This window comes from Suncus etruscus, chromosome 7 (assembly GCF_024139225.1).
Source record: "Suncus etruscus isolate mSunEtr1 chromosome 7, mSunEtr1.pri.cur, whole genome shotgun sequence".
Classification (NCBI taxonomy): Eukaryota; Metazoa; Chordata; class Mammalia; order Eulipotyphla; family Soricidae; genus Suncus; species Suncus etruscus.
Window position 1 is genome coordinate 31780833 of NC_064854.1, and position 19631 is coordinate 31800463.

The following is a 19631-nucleotide window of genomic DNA, read 5'->3' on the forward strand; positions in this document are numbered from 1 at the left end:
CTGGTACCATTTAACCACGTTTTACTCTGAAATAATTTACTCACTGAATTTTTGTGACTGAGTTGTTTCTTTGGAAACTAGAGAGTGCTGCATTAACTAGTTTTTACTATGAATTAGAATGTATTATCATTTTTTAATTTGGAGACAATTTGGATGAATATGCAATTCCTGCAATTCCTAGGAAATAATTTCACTTGCTCAGAATATTAATGAGTTTTAATTCCTCAATGTTATTTAATATTTAAAACAGCTTGACAAAATTTGAAAGAAATTTGTTCTCATAGTTTGCTTCTTTACTTAGATCAACTTATTGATTTTATTTTAAAGTTTGCAAGAAACTTTCTAAGGATATGCAATTGGTCATCTTATAGCACTAGTATGAGAATATTTTGAGTTATAGAATTATGCATAAAATATTTTTTCTTCTATTATATCTTTAATTAAGACCATACTCGATTAGTTTCAACTTTTTCTTAAATATCAGTTATATTTATGTTGGTTTTCCAGGCTTCCATATAACCTGACTCTATATTATAACTTAAATTTTCTTTCTTTTACTTTATTTTACATTTTATTGCTCTCATTCCTTTATTTTTTTTCTTTCCTTTCAACTGGGCCACACTTGGAAGTACTTCAAAGCTATTCCCAATTCTATGCTTTGGGGATCACACCTGGCAATGCTAACTTAGCAGTGCTCAAAAGACTATGCAGTACAAGGGATCAAACCTGGACCCCTTGAACGTAAAGCATGCAATGTACTCAAACTCCTGAGTTATATCTATACAATTATTTAAGTTCTGCATTTTCTATATACTAAATTCCTGGCTTTGCAGTTGTGTTTATTATATTAACTATGCTTCTATCCAAACTTAGTTCAATAAATTTTCTATTTGTCTTCTGAGCTCTGACATTATTATTTTACAACTACATATCAGCTTATAAAGTCTTTTTGTAAAACTTTATTTCTTTTTGGCTATTTTATTAACTGGGACGATATTGCCTTAATGATCTTGTGATTGTGGGAAAAGGAATTGTCTGAATTTATCTTTTTTTCTATGATGAAATTACCTTAAATACAATCCCATGAAAATCCTCAATTATCTTTGCTCTGAAAGCAGTTTGAATCATTCAGTAGTCCCTCTCACTCACTCCAAATCTCCAAAATTTTTTAGTTTCACTTTATGACAATCTGGAAATGATTGTTGCTATTATCCTTTTCATTTCAACAAGTCTCCATCAGTCTCCTTGGACTACAAGATCGTTGTAGATGAAGTAAAATAAAATGCCCACATGACTTTGCTTACACTACACTTGTTCTGATGTTTCATAATACAAAACTAGGTCTCTGATGGGGAATTCTTCACAACGTCCAAGGCCTCCCCTAAACTCTGCTCTCAGTAAAAAAATAAAAAGCATGTAGAGTATGCACCTCATAACCACAATATTAATTTGAGTGGAAGTTTTAGAAAAAGCATGTGATAGATGACAGTATTTTACATGAGCATTAATAATTTTTGTAAGTGTGAAGTCAGAAAGACAATATAGCAGGCAGAGTGTTTGCCTTTCATGAAGCATATCCAGGTTCTATGCCCAGCATCCCATAATATCCCAAACTATATGAAGTGATCCCTGAACTCATAGTTGGGAGTAAGTACTGAGAACTTCTGGATGTGTTCCACAAACTAGTAGTAGTAGTAATAATAATAATAATAATAATAATAATAATAATAATGATAACAATAATTTTCAGGAGTACTTCAAATCTTAATATTGAGTTATGAAAGACATTTTTAACAGTATCTCAGAGACAAGAGAGATGAGTGCTGGTAGGTGCAGCTCATGACATGAAGCTCATCACATAGAGTGATGAGTGCAGTTGGAGAGATGACTACACTGAAAACTATCATAACAATGTGAATGAATGAGGGAAGTAGAAAGCCTGTCTCGAGTACAAGTGTGGGGGTGGTGTGGGGGGGGGGATATCTGGGAAATTGGTGGTGGGAATCTTGCACTGGTGAAGGGGGGTGTTCTTTACATGACTGTAATCATACAACTATAATCATATTTGTAATCACGGTGTTTAAATAAAGATAATTAAAAAAAAGATTCAGTTATGAGACTTAGAGTGATAGAAAAGCTGGTAAGGTGCTTGCCTTGCAATGCTGCCAACCTGGGTTTGATCACTGGCGTACGATATAGTCTTCCAAGCAACCCAACAACAATAACAAAAAAAATTACTTATTTGTCTCATCAACTTAGTTACAAGGTCACTGAGGTTGTTTCTGTCCATTTTTTCTTTCATTTGTATTTTTCCCAACATTGATTCCTTAAGATTCATAAAAGTATTAGCTGTTTTCTTGAATGAGTTCAACTTCAAATTCAATAATATAACAATTATTTTGTAGAATTATCTTTAAATAAGTTTAAATACCTATTGTGAAAATCCAACTATGATTTTTTTAAGGAATTTTTAGTGTCAGTTGAGTGTCCTAGCAATGTTATAGATATCATTGAGTTTGATTATAGAAGTAGGTACTCAAAGAATACATTTCAATTTATACAAATAAAGTTATCTGTATTGAAATTAAGTAGTAACAGACTGTCATCTCATCTTTCAGGGACACAAATAGTATCACTTTCATATCCCACTTGAAGCTCAAGTACCACCACTCCCAAAGTGGGCTTTCTGTCAATTGCTCTGTTTTCTTTTAAAACACTTAACCTGAAATTCTTTCATTCTTTGAAGAGCTTAACATCTGTATTCCTAAAAATAGCAGAGTATAAATTTTAAGGTAGACTTTGGATTGTACTGTTTCTTCACGCAAAATACTAGGTAACTTTTTTTAAAGACTAAACTGAGATTAGGAATACCTTGACCTCTATGGTTTAATAAAATTCCAGAAGAAATGTCGCCCATTTCCGAAAATAATGTTTCTCAGGATGTTAATAATATCAAGCCCCGTTATCCCTAGTATATTGCCATAATCCAATCGCCTTTCTTCTTCAAGGCAAAAGGAAGGAAGAGGAGCACCTGGAGATGGCGGGGAGCGGGTGATGGGCAAACTGGGCTTTCTAAATCCTTGCTCTGTACCCACTCACTGGTCACTAGTCCCTCTGGAGGGGACCTCAAATGTGGCTTGAGTGGAGGGAACTGAGCAGATTTATAACTCAAGGTCACTCCCAGGCACAGTCCCTAAGGAAAGGGCTCTTAATTTTCAGAAATGATCACGAAAGCTTCTTTTAAGTTCAGCTGCCTGGTGTCCTCTAGTATCTCCAGCTCCTGTGTCATGGCTGACAACTCTAGCTCCTAGCACCTCCACCAGCATCTCTCTGTGTTCAGTTCCCACAATCAGTCACTTACCTGGCACCTCAGGGTCACTTTGATTATGACTTTGCCAACTGTCCTTGTTGACTTCAACACACACACTTATACTCAGCTTCGACACATTTCTCCATGACATCAACGTCACTGTCAGTGTTACCATGGTCACTGTATGCCAGGTTCAGTTGTAGGGCCTCTTGAGGGATCCCCACTAACTGTGGGGAGGGCACTGAGTAAGGGCACACAGGTTGTCCATGAGCCAGCACTTGTTCTGGATCTGATCGGCCAGGATAGCACCCAGGGCCTTCTCCTGCCTGGGGTAAAGTACGTTCCACATATAAACAACCAGTCTGACCAAGATTGCTACAGGACCCATGACCATGGACTCGGACATCATGGTCCCATAGGTCAGATAAAGGTCATAGTTGGTGTTCACTGTCTCCACAAGTTTTCAGAGAAAAATAGTCCAAACTTAAACAGAGTCTAAACCACAAGAGTCCAACATAGAGACTGGCAACCTCTGTGAGTCTAGAACTACTCACAGAACTCAACCTGGTTACCAGGGATACAACAAAGCCCAGAGAACACTGGGATGTCCTGCTCAGAACCCCAGACATACCCACCAATGATAGGGATAGGGGTGGGGAAAGGCCACTGGGAATAAATAAACTGAGATTCCCCCCTATGAATGGATATCCAGTGGCTACTAGGCATAACGGGAGTAATAAGAACCAGAAGGTTAGGGCTAGAGCAAGGGTACAGAGGGAAGGGCTCTTGCCTTGCATGTGGCGGAACCAGGTTTGATCTCTAGCCTTGATATCTATTTAATAAAGAAGGACTACACAAAAAATGACATAATATCAGACACTATCTCTTGCAGGGAAAAGGTGCAGTTTGAGAAGTAGTAAGGGGCCAGTAGGCAAAGGCATTGAATACTAATAGAAAGGAACTTGGGTTTATTTTTAAGGCTTTGAGAAGTTACTTTTTCTTTTTTTTCTTTTTTTTTCTTTTTTTTTTTTTTTTTTTTTTTTTTTTTTTGGGCCACACCCGGCAATGCTCAGGGGTTACTCCTGGCTGTCTACTCAGAAATAGCTCCTGGCAGGCACGGGGGACCATATGGGACACCGGGATTCGAACCAACCACCTTTGGTCCTAGATCGGCTGCTTGCAAGGCAAACGCCACTGTGCTATCTCTCCGGGCCCAAGAAGTTACTTTTTCCTCTCCTCCTCTCTCTCTTTTTCTTTCTCCTAAGTCTTGGGCACGTAGTTGCTACATGTTGGCATCCCTGGGTGGGCACAATGTCACACCCAGCAGCCAAACCCCACAGGCCCCTGTGAGTCTTACAGCATCAAACCCTGGCAACCTTGGGTCTCTGCAACATGTAGCCCTGCAGTCCTGGCAGCCCTAGCCTTTGTATTCCTCCAATCAGTAGAAACCTTAAAGAGAAAAATATATGGCCTTCCAGAGAAAAAGTTCCATCACCAGACTGTCTTCAAACTCAAAACTGCAACACAAATCTGCTGAGTCTATGCCAGAAAGTATGCCCCATCAGAATTTATACTTGCAATATCTCCATCATTACATAAAACAGTTCCCACATACTGCACACTCACACACAACTTCCCTTCTGGACCTTTTCAGATTCATGCAACAAGAAATAGAGAACTGCCACTTACTTGCAACCAGACTGTCCACATGAATCAGCTTTTTTGAGTGAGACCTGAGTTGAGGAAAGATCTTTTGATCTGTGACTCTGTTCAACAGCTGCAGCAGACTGTCCAACAAATTTAATACTTATGGGTTTCATCATTTTTGAATTTCTGTGTCTATGTGTATCTCTTCCTTTGTTTTTCTAGACGTTTTTCTTTTTCTTTTTGTGGCTGCACAGCACGGGGAAGTTGTCCATGGCCCAGGCCCAGGTCTGCTCTCAGTTGAAGCTTTCTGGTATCTGGGGCTCTGGACCCCTTGCCTGCCAGAAGTAGGCCTCCCTGATGGCTATTTGGAGCCCCATGACCTCAACTCAGCCCTCCCCAGGAGAGAGGGAGAGAGAGAAAGAGAGAGAGAGAGAAAGAGACACTCTGAGCAGGGAAGGAGAGAGAATATATCTTTTTGTATCTCTTTCTTTGTATCTCTCTCTTTTTCTCTCCCTTTCTCCTCCCCCAAGTATAAAATAGTGAGATAAACACATCTGAAATCTCTAAATAATCTTGTTATTGTTCTTAAGTTGCACCATAGTAAATCTTTTCTGCCAAATTAAATAATAAACTTAAGGGCCAAGATTACAAGTTAAAAAACTATCTCTTCCACATGTCAGTTCACAGTTCTTGTTAGAAACTAAAATATCTTTGCAGAATTGAATCTGAAAAACAACAAGGATATTCTAGGCACACTATCTAGAATCACCTGGGCTCTTAGAGATGTTTCTTCCCTGGGTGCAGAAAAAAAAATGTTTTGTTGATGTTATTAAGGTCTTAATCTGAGAAGTTGACTATTGGGTATTTTAAGTGCTTCCAAATGCCGAGATTCGGTCTTCCAGTCATTTAAATATACATTTTGGCTCTGTTCTGATTTAGTAATAACCTGTTCTTACTTATATGTGAACACATTTTACTTTTTCATTATTCATGCACATCAATTCTAAGTGGTTACAGGATTCTAAGACTACCTGAGTCCTTCCTCTAAGACTCTCAAATAAAATCATTGCATCCCTAAAGACACTTACATCATACTTTCAGGTTCTGCAGCACAAGCACCAACTGCTTTTGTGACATTGACAAGGAGAGCTTGATTCACCCCAACAAGGAGATTCACAAGTGGTTGAATGCCGCCACATTTCCGGACAATGACTCTGTTTTCGTATTCTTGGCAGCATTCTCCCAGGGCACCAACCACATTCACAAGCACTTCTTCAGGCTGATTGGTTAAAAGGCCCACCAAGGTTTCAATGGCTTTGTATTCTCGAAACCTAAATTCATTGCAAGGAAAAGAGGATGAAGGGGAAAGAGAAAGGAGAATAGTATTACTTCTAGTATAAAGTTAGCTGGTGATTGTAATGACTATGTAAAACTGTACTAAATGTCAACTATATGCTCATTCAAACTTACAACAGTCTTACAGTAAGAATAATATTATAATCTCCATTTCCAGGAGTTTAATCAGTAATTCCCTATTCTGGTAGGCTCCCTCTATAGTACAGGGACTATTTTACATAACAAAGAAAAAAATGAATGTATCTTCAATAAGACATGTAAATTTCTTGATCAAAGAAAATTATCACAAAATCAAAGAAGACTTACCCTGGAGCATCTATCATAAAATGTAAATTCTAAAGCACATAACAAGATGATTTTAAGATTAAATATATCAATAGTCATACAGTCTTCAACAACTTTAAAATTGAATAAAACTACATTGGAATCTATTGTAAGGTACTGGGACAAAAAAGTAGTCTCTCTTTCCATGCCAACTTAACCCAAATGTATTTCATTTTTCTTTTTATGGCCGCACCTGGCAGTACTTAAAACCTACTCCCAACTCTGTGCTCAGGAATTACTCCTGGCAGAACGAGGGAGACTATACATGGTACTGAAGATAGAACCCAGGTTGGCAACTTGCATGCAAGGTAATAACTCTACCCACTGTATATTTCTCTGGCCCCATTCCAAAGTATAATTCTATGAGAACTTCAGGAGATGCATTAGAAATGGCTCTTTATTGAAATAGCATTAAATCACAAAAATGCAATATAGGAAAAAAATGCAGTATAGATAGTCATATTCTAACTACAGAATGCTTAGTGCCTTTTCTTACTTGGAAACATTCTCTTTGCTGATAGAACATTTCCATATTGCTCCTGTGACAGCAGCCAACCGTTGTTTATTGTCAGTATTATTGAGTAAAGTGGCCAAGGATTTAAGTCCTCCATGTTGCCTAACCAAGTCACGGGTTTCCTCATCTTCAGCACACTACACAGAAATCAAATAAGAGGAGGTCAATGACTGTATGTATGTATGTATGTATGTATGTATGTATGTATGTATATATGTATATATGAGGCTTCTTCTCTAAAAGTGTGACTTTCTGAAGGAGGGTCCAAGTATATTATAATCTTTCAGCTATTTCACGATATGCATCTTCTTTTGTTGTGAAATGACTAGCAGTTTTGATCTACTTGGTAATTATTAAAGACCTCAGTTAGACCCTAAATGGTCCCCCAAATCATACTCTTTAGTAGTTCCCTCAAAGTTTATGCCAATAACAATGAGTTATATCAACTGATAATGTATTCAAACATATTTATTCACAATTTGCATTCTCCTTTGAAATAAATATGTACTACACACATGTTTCCAACTGACCAACTTTTTTTAAGATATAGAACAAAAAAGATGATGAATTTCGTGTAGATTATGAATTTAAATAGTGTCTTCACTATTTAGCTGTCTCTATGGCCATTTTTCACAAACACATGCTAGGAATCATTTATGAGAGCCACCAGACAAAATCATCACCCTAATGTACCATAAGGCACCTTCCATTTTTATACCTTTTGTGTTCTGTGTGTGATTTTAGGTTCTGGTTCAATGGCAACTTTGAAGCATTAGTCTCTACTTCTACTATCAGTATGCCACATGAAGTATGTATAAAGTCAAAGCTAAATATATTTGTTATGAGCTGAGCTGTGTATCTTCTAAATTCATGCAATGAAGTTGTCAAGAGGGTGATAAAATGTGAAGATACAATATTTCAAAAGGTAATTAAACAGGGTCATATGTGTGCTCTGAACTGTCTTTATATGAAGATAGAGACATATAAATGGTATCTACAGGCCAACAATGTGAATCCTTAGAAGAAAAAAGTCTGCAAACATTTTGATGTTAGATCTTTAGACATCAGTATTGTGAGGAAATAAATGTCTGGTTTTTTAGCCAGGGCTTCTAAATGTTTCTACTTCTTAACCCTTTTGAACAAGAATATTTTACATGACCTTGGGTAGAGATATATAATATAGGAATATAAATAAAATGTTTACCAATAACTTACCAATACATTTATTTTTTAAAAAAATTTGGCCCCACATTTATGTCTCATAGTTAAAGAAGCTAGGCTTGCCTAGAGAGAGAGAGAGAGAGAGAGAGAGAGAGAGAGAGAGAGAGGACATAGGAGAGAGAGAAAAAGAGAGAGAGGAGGAGAGAGAGGAAGAGAGCACAGCAGGTAGGGCCATTGCTTTGTATGTGGATGACCCAGGTTTAATATCTGACATTGCATATGGCCCCCTGAGGTCACCAGGATTGATCCCTGAGCTCAGAGCTGGAGTAAACCCTCAGCACTACCAGATGTGGCCCAGAAGCAAAAATAAAAATGAAAATAAATAAGAAGATAGGCTTTAAGCTATATAGTATATGGTAACTAGTTCTGGCAACTCTAACAAATTAATACATCATAATTTGTTTTCATACATTCAGATTTCTACAACTTCACTCATCCTATCTCTATGGTTAACTCTTATTTAGCAAGCTTTAAAAAAATAATTCCCTAAGAAATTTTCTCTGGTTACTAACAGCTGGTTTGACCAGTAATAGTCATAACTAATTTTCAAGACATATTTTCTTTTCCTTTACCATCCTAAACTGTTTTCTGGCACACTATAATATATGTACATATATCCACAAATAACATTAAGATTAAAATAATAAAATTTGTTAAAAGATAAGACAGAAACATAAACATTATCATTCCGTGTGTGTGTGTGTGTGTGTGTGTGTGTGTGTGTGTGTGTGTGTGTGTGTGTGTTTTCGGGTCATACCCAGCAGTGCTCAGGGTTTACTCCTTGCTCTGTGCTCAGGGATCATTCTGGATTGTAGGGCTTTATGTGGTTCTGGGGACTGAGCCCAAATTGGATGCATACAAGGCAAACAAGCACCAAACCACTGTTTATGTTACATCCCCATGGTTATCATTCTTGTTGTGGTAAAAACATTTTTCAACATTATTATGATTGATAGAATATATAAAACAGTACAGAGAATTATGTACAGATTCAGCTATTTTTATTAGGGAAAATTGCAGAAGAAAAAAAATCTGTAAATGACCGTATGTAAATGTTAATAATCAGAGGTGTTAAGGCAGATTTCTGTTTGACGTTATACTGCAATTAATATAGATATAGTTCTCAGATCTATGAGTGCATAAAAAAAACCTCTGGGATACAAATTCTGATTCCCAAGCCCCATTCCCAGAGAATGATACTTCCCATTTAGAAATGCACCTTCACTGTAAGATCAAAAATATTCCAATTATCCAAGAAACCCTCCTACTGGTAGATAGCCATAGCACAATGCTCCTGCAGTTGCTCATTCTCACTATTAAGGTTCTTCACTAGATTTTCAATAATTCTTCCTGCTTTAATGGCAGCTCTGTAGCTTTCCTAGGAACATATAGTTAGATTTAGATATGAGCAGAAGTTTGCCTCCATATCAATATTACACTAAACAGATTTCTGTAATAAGTAAACATCTTGGCTCTCAGTCTAATGATAACTAAATAAAGTTAGATACCATTAAAAAATAACAGCAATTCTACTCATTGGACTCTATCCCAAGAACATGAGGTCTTTGTTTATTATAAGATAAATGTAGGTGCTGGAGCAAATAGAGCAGCAGTAAGGCATTTGCCTTGCATGCGGCTGACCTGGACAGACCTGGGTTCAATCCCTGGCAACCCATATATTCCCAAGTCAGTAGCGATTTCTGAGAGCTAGGAGCAACCCCTGAGCATCAATGAGTATGGCCCTAAAACAAAAACAAATAAAAATAAATAGATAAATGTACAAATGTACTGCTGTGTTCATGGGCAATGCTATGTATAATAGACAAAGATCAGGAAAAGCCCTAATTTTATATGACAGGTGAGTAGATAAATATTTTTGTTTTTGTTTTTGGTTTTTTCGGTCAGACCAGCAGCATCAGGGGTTACTCCTGACTCTATGCTCAGAAATCCTTCTGGCAGGCTCGGGGAACCATATGGGATGGCGGATTAGAATTGTCATCCTTCTGCATGCAAGGCAAACGTTCTACCTCCATGCTATCTCTCCGGCCCACATTTTTTTTTGTACATAGACACAATGGTATAGTACTCAGCTATGAGACCATCCAAAAAATACCTTTTACTCTAACATTGGTCAAATTAAAGGAATGAGGGTAACATTAAGAGAAGTCATAGAAAGGAAAGCAAAACCAGATTCTCTCTCTCTCATACATGGTATATAAAGATACAAGCAAAGGAATAAACAGTATCTAATGATAACAAACCCTTGGATTGTGACTACAGAATTTAGGTTATCAAGTAGTGAGGAAGGAAGATGAATGGGGAAGGAAATGTAGATTAAAATGATACAGAGTTAGGTGCCGGAGCGGTGTGCAAGCAGCAGTACATCTGCCTTGCATGTGCTTAGCCTAGGATAGACCGAGGTTTGATCCCTGTTGTCTCATATGGCCTCCCCAAGCCAGGAGAGATTTCTGAGCACATAGCCAGGAATAACCCCAGAGCATCACCGGTTGTGGGCCAAAAACAAAAACAAAAACAAAAAAAATGATACAAAGTCAAATGAGGATCTTGGACACTTTATGGTGGTGGTAATGGTGATGAGTAATTTATGACAACAGATATTCCTATCAACACTTGTTAACCATGCATCCTCAAATACACTCAAAAGAGAAAAAGTTTATTATACAGGATCCATAATCTCTTTGAATTTGACCTTTCTAGAGAAGGCAACTTATGGGTGTAAAAAGGATAACTTTAAAATATTCTTTTGACTAAAGAATATTATGCCCTGATAAAAATAAAAATAAATAGTATGCTCTAAGACCAGAGGGATAATACAATGGGCAGAGCTCTTGTCTTGCCTGTGGTCAACCCAGTTGTACCCCATTGTCCCATATGTTCCCAAGCCTGCCTGGAGTGATTTAAGTACAGACACAAGAGTAACCTCTGAGCACTGTTGGATGTAACTCCCCCAAAAATAACAAAGCAAAACAAAAAAGATTATAAAGCCAATGATGGCAAGAGAAACGGCAAAGTCGTACCTCTGATGCGCATTCTTGTAAGGTGCCCACAACTGGAATCAACATGTCCTCATGAGAAGTTTCAGCAGCCCAGCCAACAACGGGAAGCCCCCAGCTCTCCGGATGGCTTCCTTATTCGAGTGACTCTTACTGCAGCTCCAGAGTGCCAGGGCACCACAGCGAGCCACTTCAACATCTCGGGGTCTCATACAGATTGGATGAGTAGGTTCTGCTGGACTATGCCCACAGTCCAATAGAGAGACCTATAAAAACAAGTAAAGTGTACATATGGATCTTTAACATGAAAATGCATCTTTCACTAGGCTCAGAGTTGCTATCATGTACACCTCTCTAAAAAAAAATGTTTTGAGGGCCGAAGCAATAGCACAGTGGTAGGGTATTTGCCTTGCACAGGGCCAATCCAAAATGGACCAGGTTTGATCCCTGGCATTCTATATGGTCTCCAAAGCCTTCAGGAGCAATTTCTGAGTGCAGAGCTAAGAGTAACTCCTGAGCACTGCTGGGTGAATGAAAGAAAGAGAAAGAGGAAAGAAAAGATAAGAAAAGAAAAGAAAGGAAGGATGTAGAAAGAAAAAGAAAGAAGAAAATAAGGAAGGAAGAGAAAGAAGAAAAGAGAAAGAAAGAAAGAAAGAAAGAAAGAGAAGAAAGAAAAGAAAGAAAGAAAGAAAGAAAAGAAAGAAAGAAAGAAGAAAAAAGAAAGAAAAAGAAAGAAAGGAAAGAAAGAAAGAAAAGAAGAAAGAAAGAAAAGAAAAGAAAGAAAGAAAGAAAGAAAGAAAGAAAAGAAAGAAAAGAAAGAAAGAGAAAGAAAGAAGAAAGAAAGAAAGAAAGAAAAGAGAAAGAAAGAAAGAAAAGAAGAAAGAAAGAAAGAAGAAAGAAAGAAAGAAAGAAAGAAAGAAAGAAAGAAAGAAAGAAAGAAAGAAAAAGAAGAAAGAAAGAAAGAAAGAAAGAAGAAAGAAAGAAAGAAAAGAAAGAAAGAAAAGAAAGAAGAAAGAAAAGAAAGAAAGAAAAAGAAAGAAAGAAAGAAAGAAAGAAAGAAAGAAAGAAAGAAAGAAAGAAAGAAAGAAAAAGAAAGAAAGAAAGAAAGAAAGAAAAAGAAAGAAAGAAAGAAAGAAAGAAAAGAAAGAAGAAAGAAAGAGAAAGAAAGAAAGAAAGAAAGAAAGAAAGAAAGAAGAAAGAAAGAAAGAAAAAAGAAAGAAAGAAAAAGAAAGAAGAAAGAAAGAAAGAAAGAAAGAAAGAAAGAAAGAAAGAAAGAAAGAAAGAAAAGAAGAAAAGAATGCCAGAAGAAAAAGAAACCACTTAATTTCAAAACTTTTCAGCTTTGAGAGACAAAATGCCATAAAATATCTTTCAGCAGATTTGGAAGTTATTCTCTCCTCTCACATCCATAAAGTTTTAATCTTTAAAGTTCCCATAAAATTTTAATTTCACAGTAGGATTGTATTGTATTGTATTTTTTTATTTTGGGGTCACACCTGGCTGTGCTCAGGGCATACTCCTAGATCTGCACTCAGGGATAAACCCAAGGGGAATTAGATGTCATTTGGGGGTGCCAGGAATTGAACCCAGGTTGGCCATGTGCGAGACAAGTGCTTTGCCTACTATTCTATCACTTCAGGCCCGAGAACAGTATTTTTTTACATGACTCTAGTATTTATATTAATGATATTTGAGAAATTGTAATCCCTGGTATCTCAAAAAATAGATTCCCTAGAGTTCTTAGAATTTTGGAGAACTTAACAATTTCCATGGATACTATCCACATGATCATGACCATCACTTCTAAGTTTAGAAGGAATTTTCTGAGATTAAATGCCTGTGATTCCTGTTCAGGATGGGAGCAGTGTGACTGAAGAAGACATTTCTGACCTAATTATAACCCAAGAAGAATGGGGGCAAGAGGCTCTGTACATGGCTTTCTGATGCCTTGAAGGGGATGGCCTTGTGATGCAGGAAAGTTCTATGATGAGTTTGAACTCAGTTAACTCTTATAGTTAACTCTTATAGTTATTCTCTTGTTCTCTACAGAACATCCAAATTTTGAAGTTTATTCGTTGAGGCCCTGTGGGATTACATGTTCATCTAGTTCATGTCTGATTACTCTTTCATGTGTAAGTCTGGCCACATGAAAAATCTGTAGTTTCTGAAGATTAAAAGGCTGTTTTCCAACTGAGATTTTACCACCTTTTTGGTGTTTCATCTTCCTGAAATGCTTCTCCATGATGTGTTTGCTGACAACCTCTTACATGTTAAGGGTTAGCAAAGGCAACATTCCCTCTTTTCCTACCTTCCTTCATTAATTAAAGTTTATTCATCACCCCCTTCCTCTGTTCTCCCTCTATTCTCTGTGTCTTTTCTCTATTCTCAGTTCCTTACTTTTGTCTACATAAAAAAGCTTATATTTTTCTCTCAATCCCACTATCATAGATATATCACCACCACCAAGGTTTGTGTACATGGCACACATTTCAAGAAATGTCTGAAATGGCCATAGAGAGGAAGCAAGTGCACCAGGCATAGAAAGAAAAGAAGTTACTGGCCACAGGACTAAAAACACTGGAGCTACCTAGATGTACTGTTGCTGCCTATTCAGACTTCTTGTGCTCTGACCATTTCCTCTCCAGACACTGACCTCCAGAAGTCATTTGAACGTCATCACAACCAGTGCTCTCCTAGCTGTTCTGATCTTTACATTGGTTTCTTTTGAACTTCTCTATCTCTGTATTTAGTAACTTCCCTCATTTCCAGATTATTGGGTACTCTTGCCTGAATAACACCTACGGACCCCATTCCAAGCAACGAACCAAATACAGATCCTCAAATGTGTTCTTGACCCAGCAATTAAATCTAGAATTGAATGATTCATCATTGATTTCCTTGATCCTAATTTTTTTTGGAATTTAAAAATATCAAAATATGAACCATTATTTTGACAAGGTTAGTAAAATGGTCATATTCTAGATTTTTAAGATGATTCTATGAAATTTTGTATTTGGGGGCTATATCTGGTGGTATTCAGCTATGTACTCAGGTACCCATCTCTGAGTTCAGAGATCACTTCTTGTGAAGTTTCGGGACTATATGAGATGCTGGAATTGAACCTAGGTTTGCAGGATCCAAGGCTAGAACTCTACCTCTTTCAGTTTCATGTTGTAAAATTAATCATCATAACTTAGTTTCGTTACCATGGTTTTCCAAATGATTTTATTATTTAAGTAGCATAATAAACCATAGTAATAGCTACCTTTTCCATCAACATTTTGTAAAAAAAATTAAGCGTACATCAAGGCTTAAAGACTTATACAGTACTTATATAGAAATCATCCACATAGCCACCACCAAGATTCACACTGTGCCATATTTGTTTGGTCATATATCTAGCCATTCATATATGCACCTTTGCTGGCTAAAGTTCACCTTATTGTTGAAGAAAATAGTCACATTTTATGGTGCTCTATTAATTGTAACCAAATGAACATAATTTCCTCGAATCCTGAACATAGTTTTAACTTAAAATTACTAGATTTACTAAAATTACTAAATTTACAGTTGAACATTACTAAACATTAAATTATTAAATTTAATGTTTATAAAAAATTTAACATTAAAATCATTACTTGACCATGTGTATGGTTGTGTGGGAATTGTGGTTTATATTAAGATATCCCTTAAGGAACTTAGTGAAGAAATAGCTACAACCCAAGTGAGATGTAACATAGGTGAAACAAAGAAATGTACAAGAAGGAAGATAAACATGCATTCCAACAGTGCACTCTAAAATTTGTCCTGCTCTATCTAAAGTATGGAGTCAAATATTAACATTTTTATTTCAATGGGTGATTTCCATAATTATTTTTCTGACTATAAAATGAATGCTTATAAATTGGCAAATGTAAAAAGTTAGAAAAAACTGCCAAACCTTTCAGAGAATAGCAGTGAACAATGGTGCTATTTCTTTCTTTTTTTTGGTTTTTGGGTCACACCCAGCAGCGCTCAGGGGTTACTCCTGGCTCCATGTTCAGAAATCCCTCCTGGCAGGCTCAGGGGACCATATGGGATGCTGGGATTCGAACCACCAACCTTCTGCATGAAAGGCAAACACCTTACCTCCATGCTATCTCTCCAGCCCCAGTGTGCTATTTATTTCTAATGTATTTCCTACAATTTTTAGGTAGATAACAAAAACTATTAGGATCATAGGTATTACCTTCACCCCCATTGAGAAGTGAGAGACATTTATCAAAAATATTGAAAATAATTGTTAGTGAGAACAAGAAAAAATAGCTGGTACATAGCTGATGGGACTATAAGTTGATAGTGTTGCTAGGAAGAATGGGTTATTACATTTCTTTAAAAAAAATGGGGAACTTCCTTTTTATCTGACAATGCATTCCTAGACATTTATTCAACTGATCTGAAAACATTAGTTTGAATGGCATATGAGCCTCTATGATCACAGCAGCATTAGTCACAATTTCTCAAACACAGAATCACTCTAAATGCCCATTAACAAATGACTGCATAAAGAAAATGTGGTTATATATATTCAGTGGGTGCTACTCTGCTATCAAACAGATGAAATTGCATTTTTGGAACAAAATGGATGTATCTTGAATTGATGATATTCAGTGAAATAAACAAAAGATAATTACTGAATGTAATTTTATTTATATATAAAACATAACGTGTCAAGAAAAAAAATAACAAAGCTGGGGTGAAGCTATGGCAAAGTGGTAGGGTGTTTGCCTTGCATGCAGCTGACCCAGGACGGACAGCAGTTCAATCCCCTGGCATCCCTTATGGTCCCCCAAGCCAGGAGTGATTTCTGAGCGCAAAGCCAGGAGTAACCGCTGAGCATCACCCGGTGTGGTTCCCCCATCCTCCCCCCCAAAAAAGCTAACACCTAATTTCAGTAAAAACTATTGTGGGTTTTTTTTAATATAATTTTTATTTTGATCATAGTGGCTTACATATTGTTGACAACAATATTTTAGGTACATATTTACATAAAATCAGGGGGGATTCCCATCGCCAAATTGTCCTCCCCACACCTCCGTTTCTGTCCTACCTCCCATTTCCTTTTCCCTCACCCCAGGGCGGCTAGAATATGTGGTCCCCTCTGTATCCAACCCACTACTTAGTAGTCTTGCACCTGTTTGGTCTTGATGCCTCCCTTATTTCCCCCTCTAACTGGGGCAGGACTAGCTAGTTCAAGTTGTGTGGTTTTGTTTGAAAAAGAGAAAAGTAATAAACTGGGGTAAGAGTCTAATACCCCGAAAATGGGCGGAGTCCTTCTAAAGGCTCTCATCATCCATTTGGGAGATGGAGAAAAAGAAGGTGAAACACTCCACTAGTACCAAAAGAAGTATCAAATATCCAGTGAGGGCTCCAGCTATATCGATAAGCACCTCAAAGAACAGACAAAACAAACAAACCAACAAAAACAAAAACAAAAACAGACAAACAAAAATCACGCCATGGTCTTGAATTGAGAAACCTGGCATAGCACATACGAAAGAGAAGAAAGGAAGAGAGAAAAAAAAGTTTTAATGACTACTGCTTTATAGTACAATTTAAATTTGGGAAAAGTTATTCCTTCCATCTTTTTTTCCAAAGATTGCTTTAGCTATGGATGTTTATTTATTCATATAAATTTCAGAAGCAACTGATATACTTCTTTGAAAAATGTCATGGGAATTATTATAAGTATTGCATTAAATCTGTACAATGCTTTAGGACTTACTGCAAGGCAGACAGATGTCTTACAGCTTGCACTACTGCTCTGGCCCCAGGATTTACTGATGTCTTGATTATGTTAATCCTCCAAATCCATGAGCAGGGTATATGCCACCATTTCTTTGTGTCATCTTTTATTTCTTGAAGCAGGTTTTGTTTTGTTTTCTTTATATAAATCTTTCACCATTTTAGTTAAGTTTCCATGGTACTTGATTTCCCGAGATACAATTGTGAATGCAATCGTGTTGTTAATATCTTTTCTTCCCTTTTATTATTTATGTATAGAAAAGCCATAGATTTTTGTTATTAATTTTGTAGCCGGCCACTTTACTATACAAGTCTATTGTTTCTATTGTTTTTTGCCTAATTACAATGGCAAGTACTTCCAGTACTTGGAAAGTACTTGTCAAGTACTTGCACTATGCTACTTTGAATAGAAGTGGTGAGAAAAATGGCAACTATGCCTTGTGTCAGATATTAGAGAAAAGAATTTTAGTTTATCCCAGCAATCATTAAAACAGCATAGTATTAGAATATAGATAGATGCTTAGATGAATGAAATAGACTTGAAATATGGAGATGGATACACAAGTTTGTGAACAATTAATGTTCTTAATTTTATTTTATTCTATTGAAACCATTGTAATTTACCAAGTTCTTCATAGTTGGGTTCCAGGCATAAAATAAAATCAGGGCCAATTCCAACAGCAGTGTTGACCTCCCTCCACCATGTTCCCAGAGTGTAGTCTAAACACCACCCTTTGTCCCCCACCAGCTTGCCACTATAATAGGCACATTTAAAGTTTAAATTGTTAGAGTTGGGGTCTCTTGAGTCCACTGTTGTTGACTTTGGCTTGGATATTTAGTTCAATTTTTTCCTTTACTAATGCACCTGAGACCACTTACTCCTGGCTCCCATCCTTTAATATTTGTTTTTCTCCTCATCCACTCAATTTCTTTTCTTCTCGCTATAGTCTGGGGTCAAGGGTTTTTGAGACAACTTCCATTTAGACCACTGCATTTATTCATGCAGTTATTTTAATATCACTATAAGTGTGATTTTATATAATATATAAATACATTCTGTTTTATCCTTCTTTTGGCTTACTTCATTTGATATAAACATCTTCCAGTTCATCTATGTTGCTGCAAATTGCATGATTGCAACATTCATATACAGCTATATAATATTCCACTGTCTATATGTATCACATCTTCATGAACCACTTGTCTGTTGTTGGACATCTAGGTTGATTCAAATCTTAGCTATTGTAATAAGTGCTGCAATGAATAGTGGTGTGCTTACATCCTTTTGTATGAATGTTTTATCTGTCCTGGAGATACTACCTAAAAGAGGGATTGCTAGATAATAGCTCAGTTTTGAGTTTACTGAGGACCCTCTGTACTGTTTTCCATGGGGTTGGACCAGGCAGCATATCCACGAGCAGTGGATGAGAGTTCCTTTCTCACCACATACCCATAACAGAGATTATTCCCATTATCTTTGATATGTGCCATCCTCACTGGTATAAGATGATATCTCATTTTGTCTTTGATTTGGATTTTCCTAATAATAAGTGGTAAATAAGCATTTTTACCATGTCTCTGCTGACCATCTGTTGGTCTTCCTCAGAGAAGTGTCTGTTGTGAGCAATTAATTTTTTTGTTTGTTTTTTGGTGGGAGGGTTTGGGGGGGGGGTCACACCCGGCAGTGCTCAGGTGTTACTCCTGGCTCTATGCTCAGAAATCGCTCCTGGCAGGCTTGGGGACCATATGGGATGCCGAGATTCAAACCTTGTCATTTCTGCATGCAAGGCAAATGCCCCACCTTCATGCTATCTCTCCGGCCCATGTGAACAATTAATTTTTGATAAAGGAGCAAGAAACACAAAATGGAACCAAGAAAGACTCTTCAAAAAGTGATGTGAGAAAACTGGTCAACTATATGCAAAAAAAAAAAATGAACTCAGATTCTCTCCTTAATATCATGCACAAAGGACAAATAAAAAAGAATTAAAGACCTTGGCACCATACTTGAAACCATAAGGTACCAGAGGAAAGATAGGCAAAACACTCCATAACACTGAAATTAAAGGAACCTTCAAAGATGAAACACCACTGGCCAAGCAAGTGGAAGCAAAGATAAACAAATGGGAGTACATTATACTTAGCAGATTTTGTACCTCAAAGAAAACAGTGAGTAGGATACAAAAGCTACTCACAGAATTGGAGAAACTTTTCTCCCAGTACCCATCAAATAACCAGTTAATATCTTAGATATATAGGCACTGATTGAACTTTACAAGGAAAAGAAAACATCTAATCTCATAAAAAAATGGGAAGAAGAAATGAACAAACATTTCTTCAAAGAAGAAAAACAGGTGGCCAAAAGGCACATGAAAAAAATGCTCCACATCACTAATCATCAGGGAGAAATAAATCAAATTAACAAGTTATTATTTGACACCACAAAAAACAACCACATATC

General features: G+C 36.8%; 1 protein-coding gene across 1 annotated transcript in view; it reads right to left on the reverse strand.

The window, feature by feature from the left end:
* Window positions 1–19631, reverse strand: part of ODAD2 (outer dynein arm docking complex subunit 2) — a 177847-nt gene that overhangs the window by 108573 nt on the left and 49643 nt on the right. Inside the window, 6 exon segments of the mRNA XM_049777479.1 lie at window positions 6046–6288; window positions 7134–7288; window position 8827; window positions 9641–9750; window positions 11411–11472; window positions 11475–11652. Of these exon segments, the coding sequence (XP_049633436.1) occupies window positions 6046–6288; window positions 7134–7288; window position 8827; window positions 9641–9750; window positions 11411–11472; window positions 11475–11652 (749 nt within the window).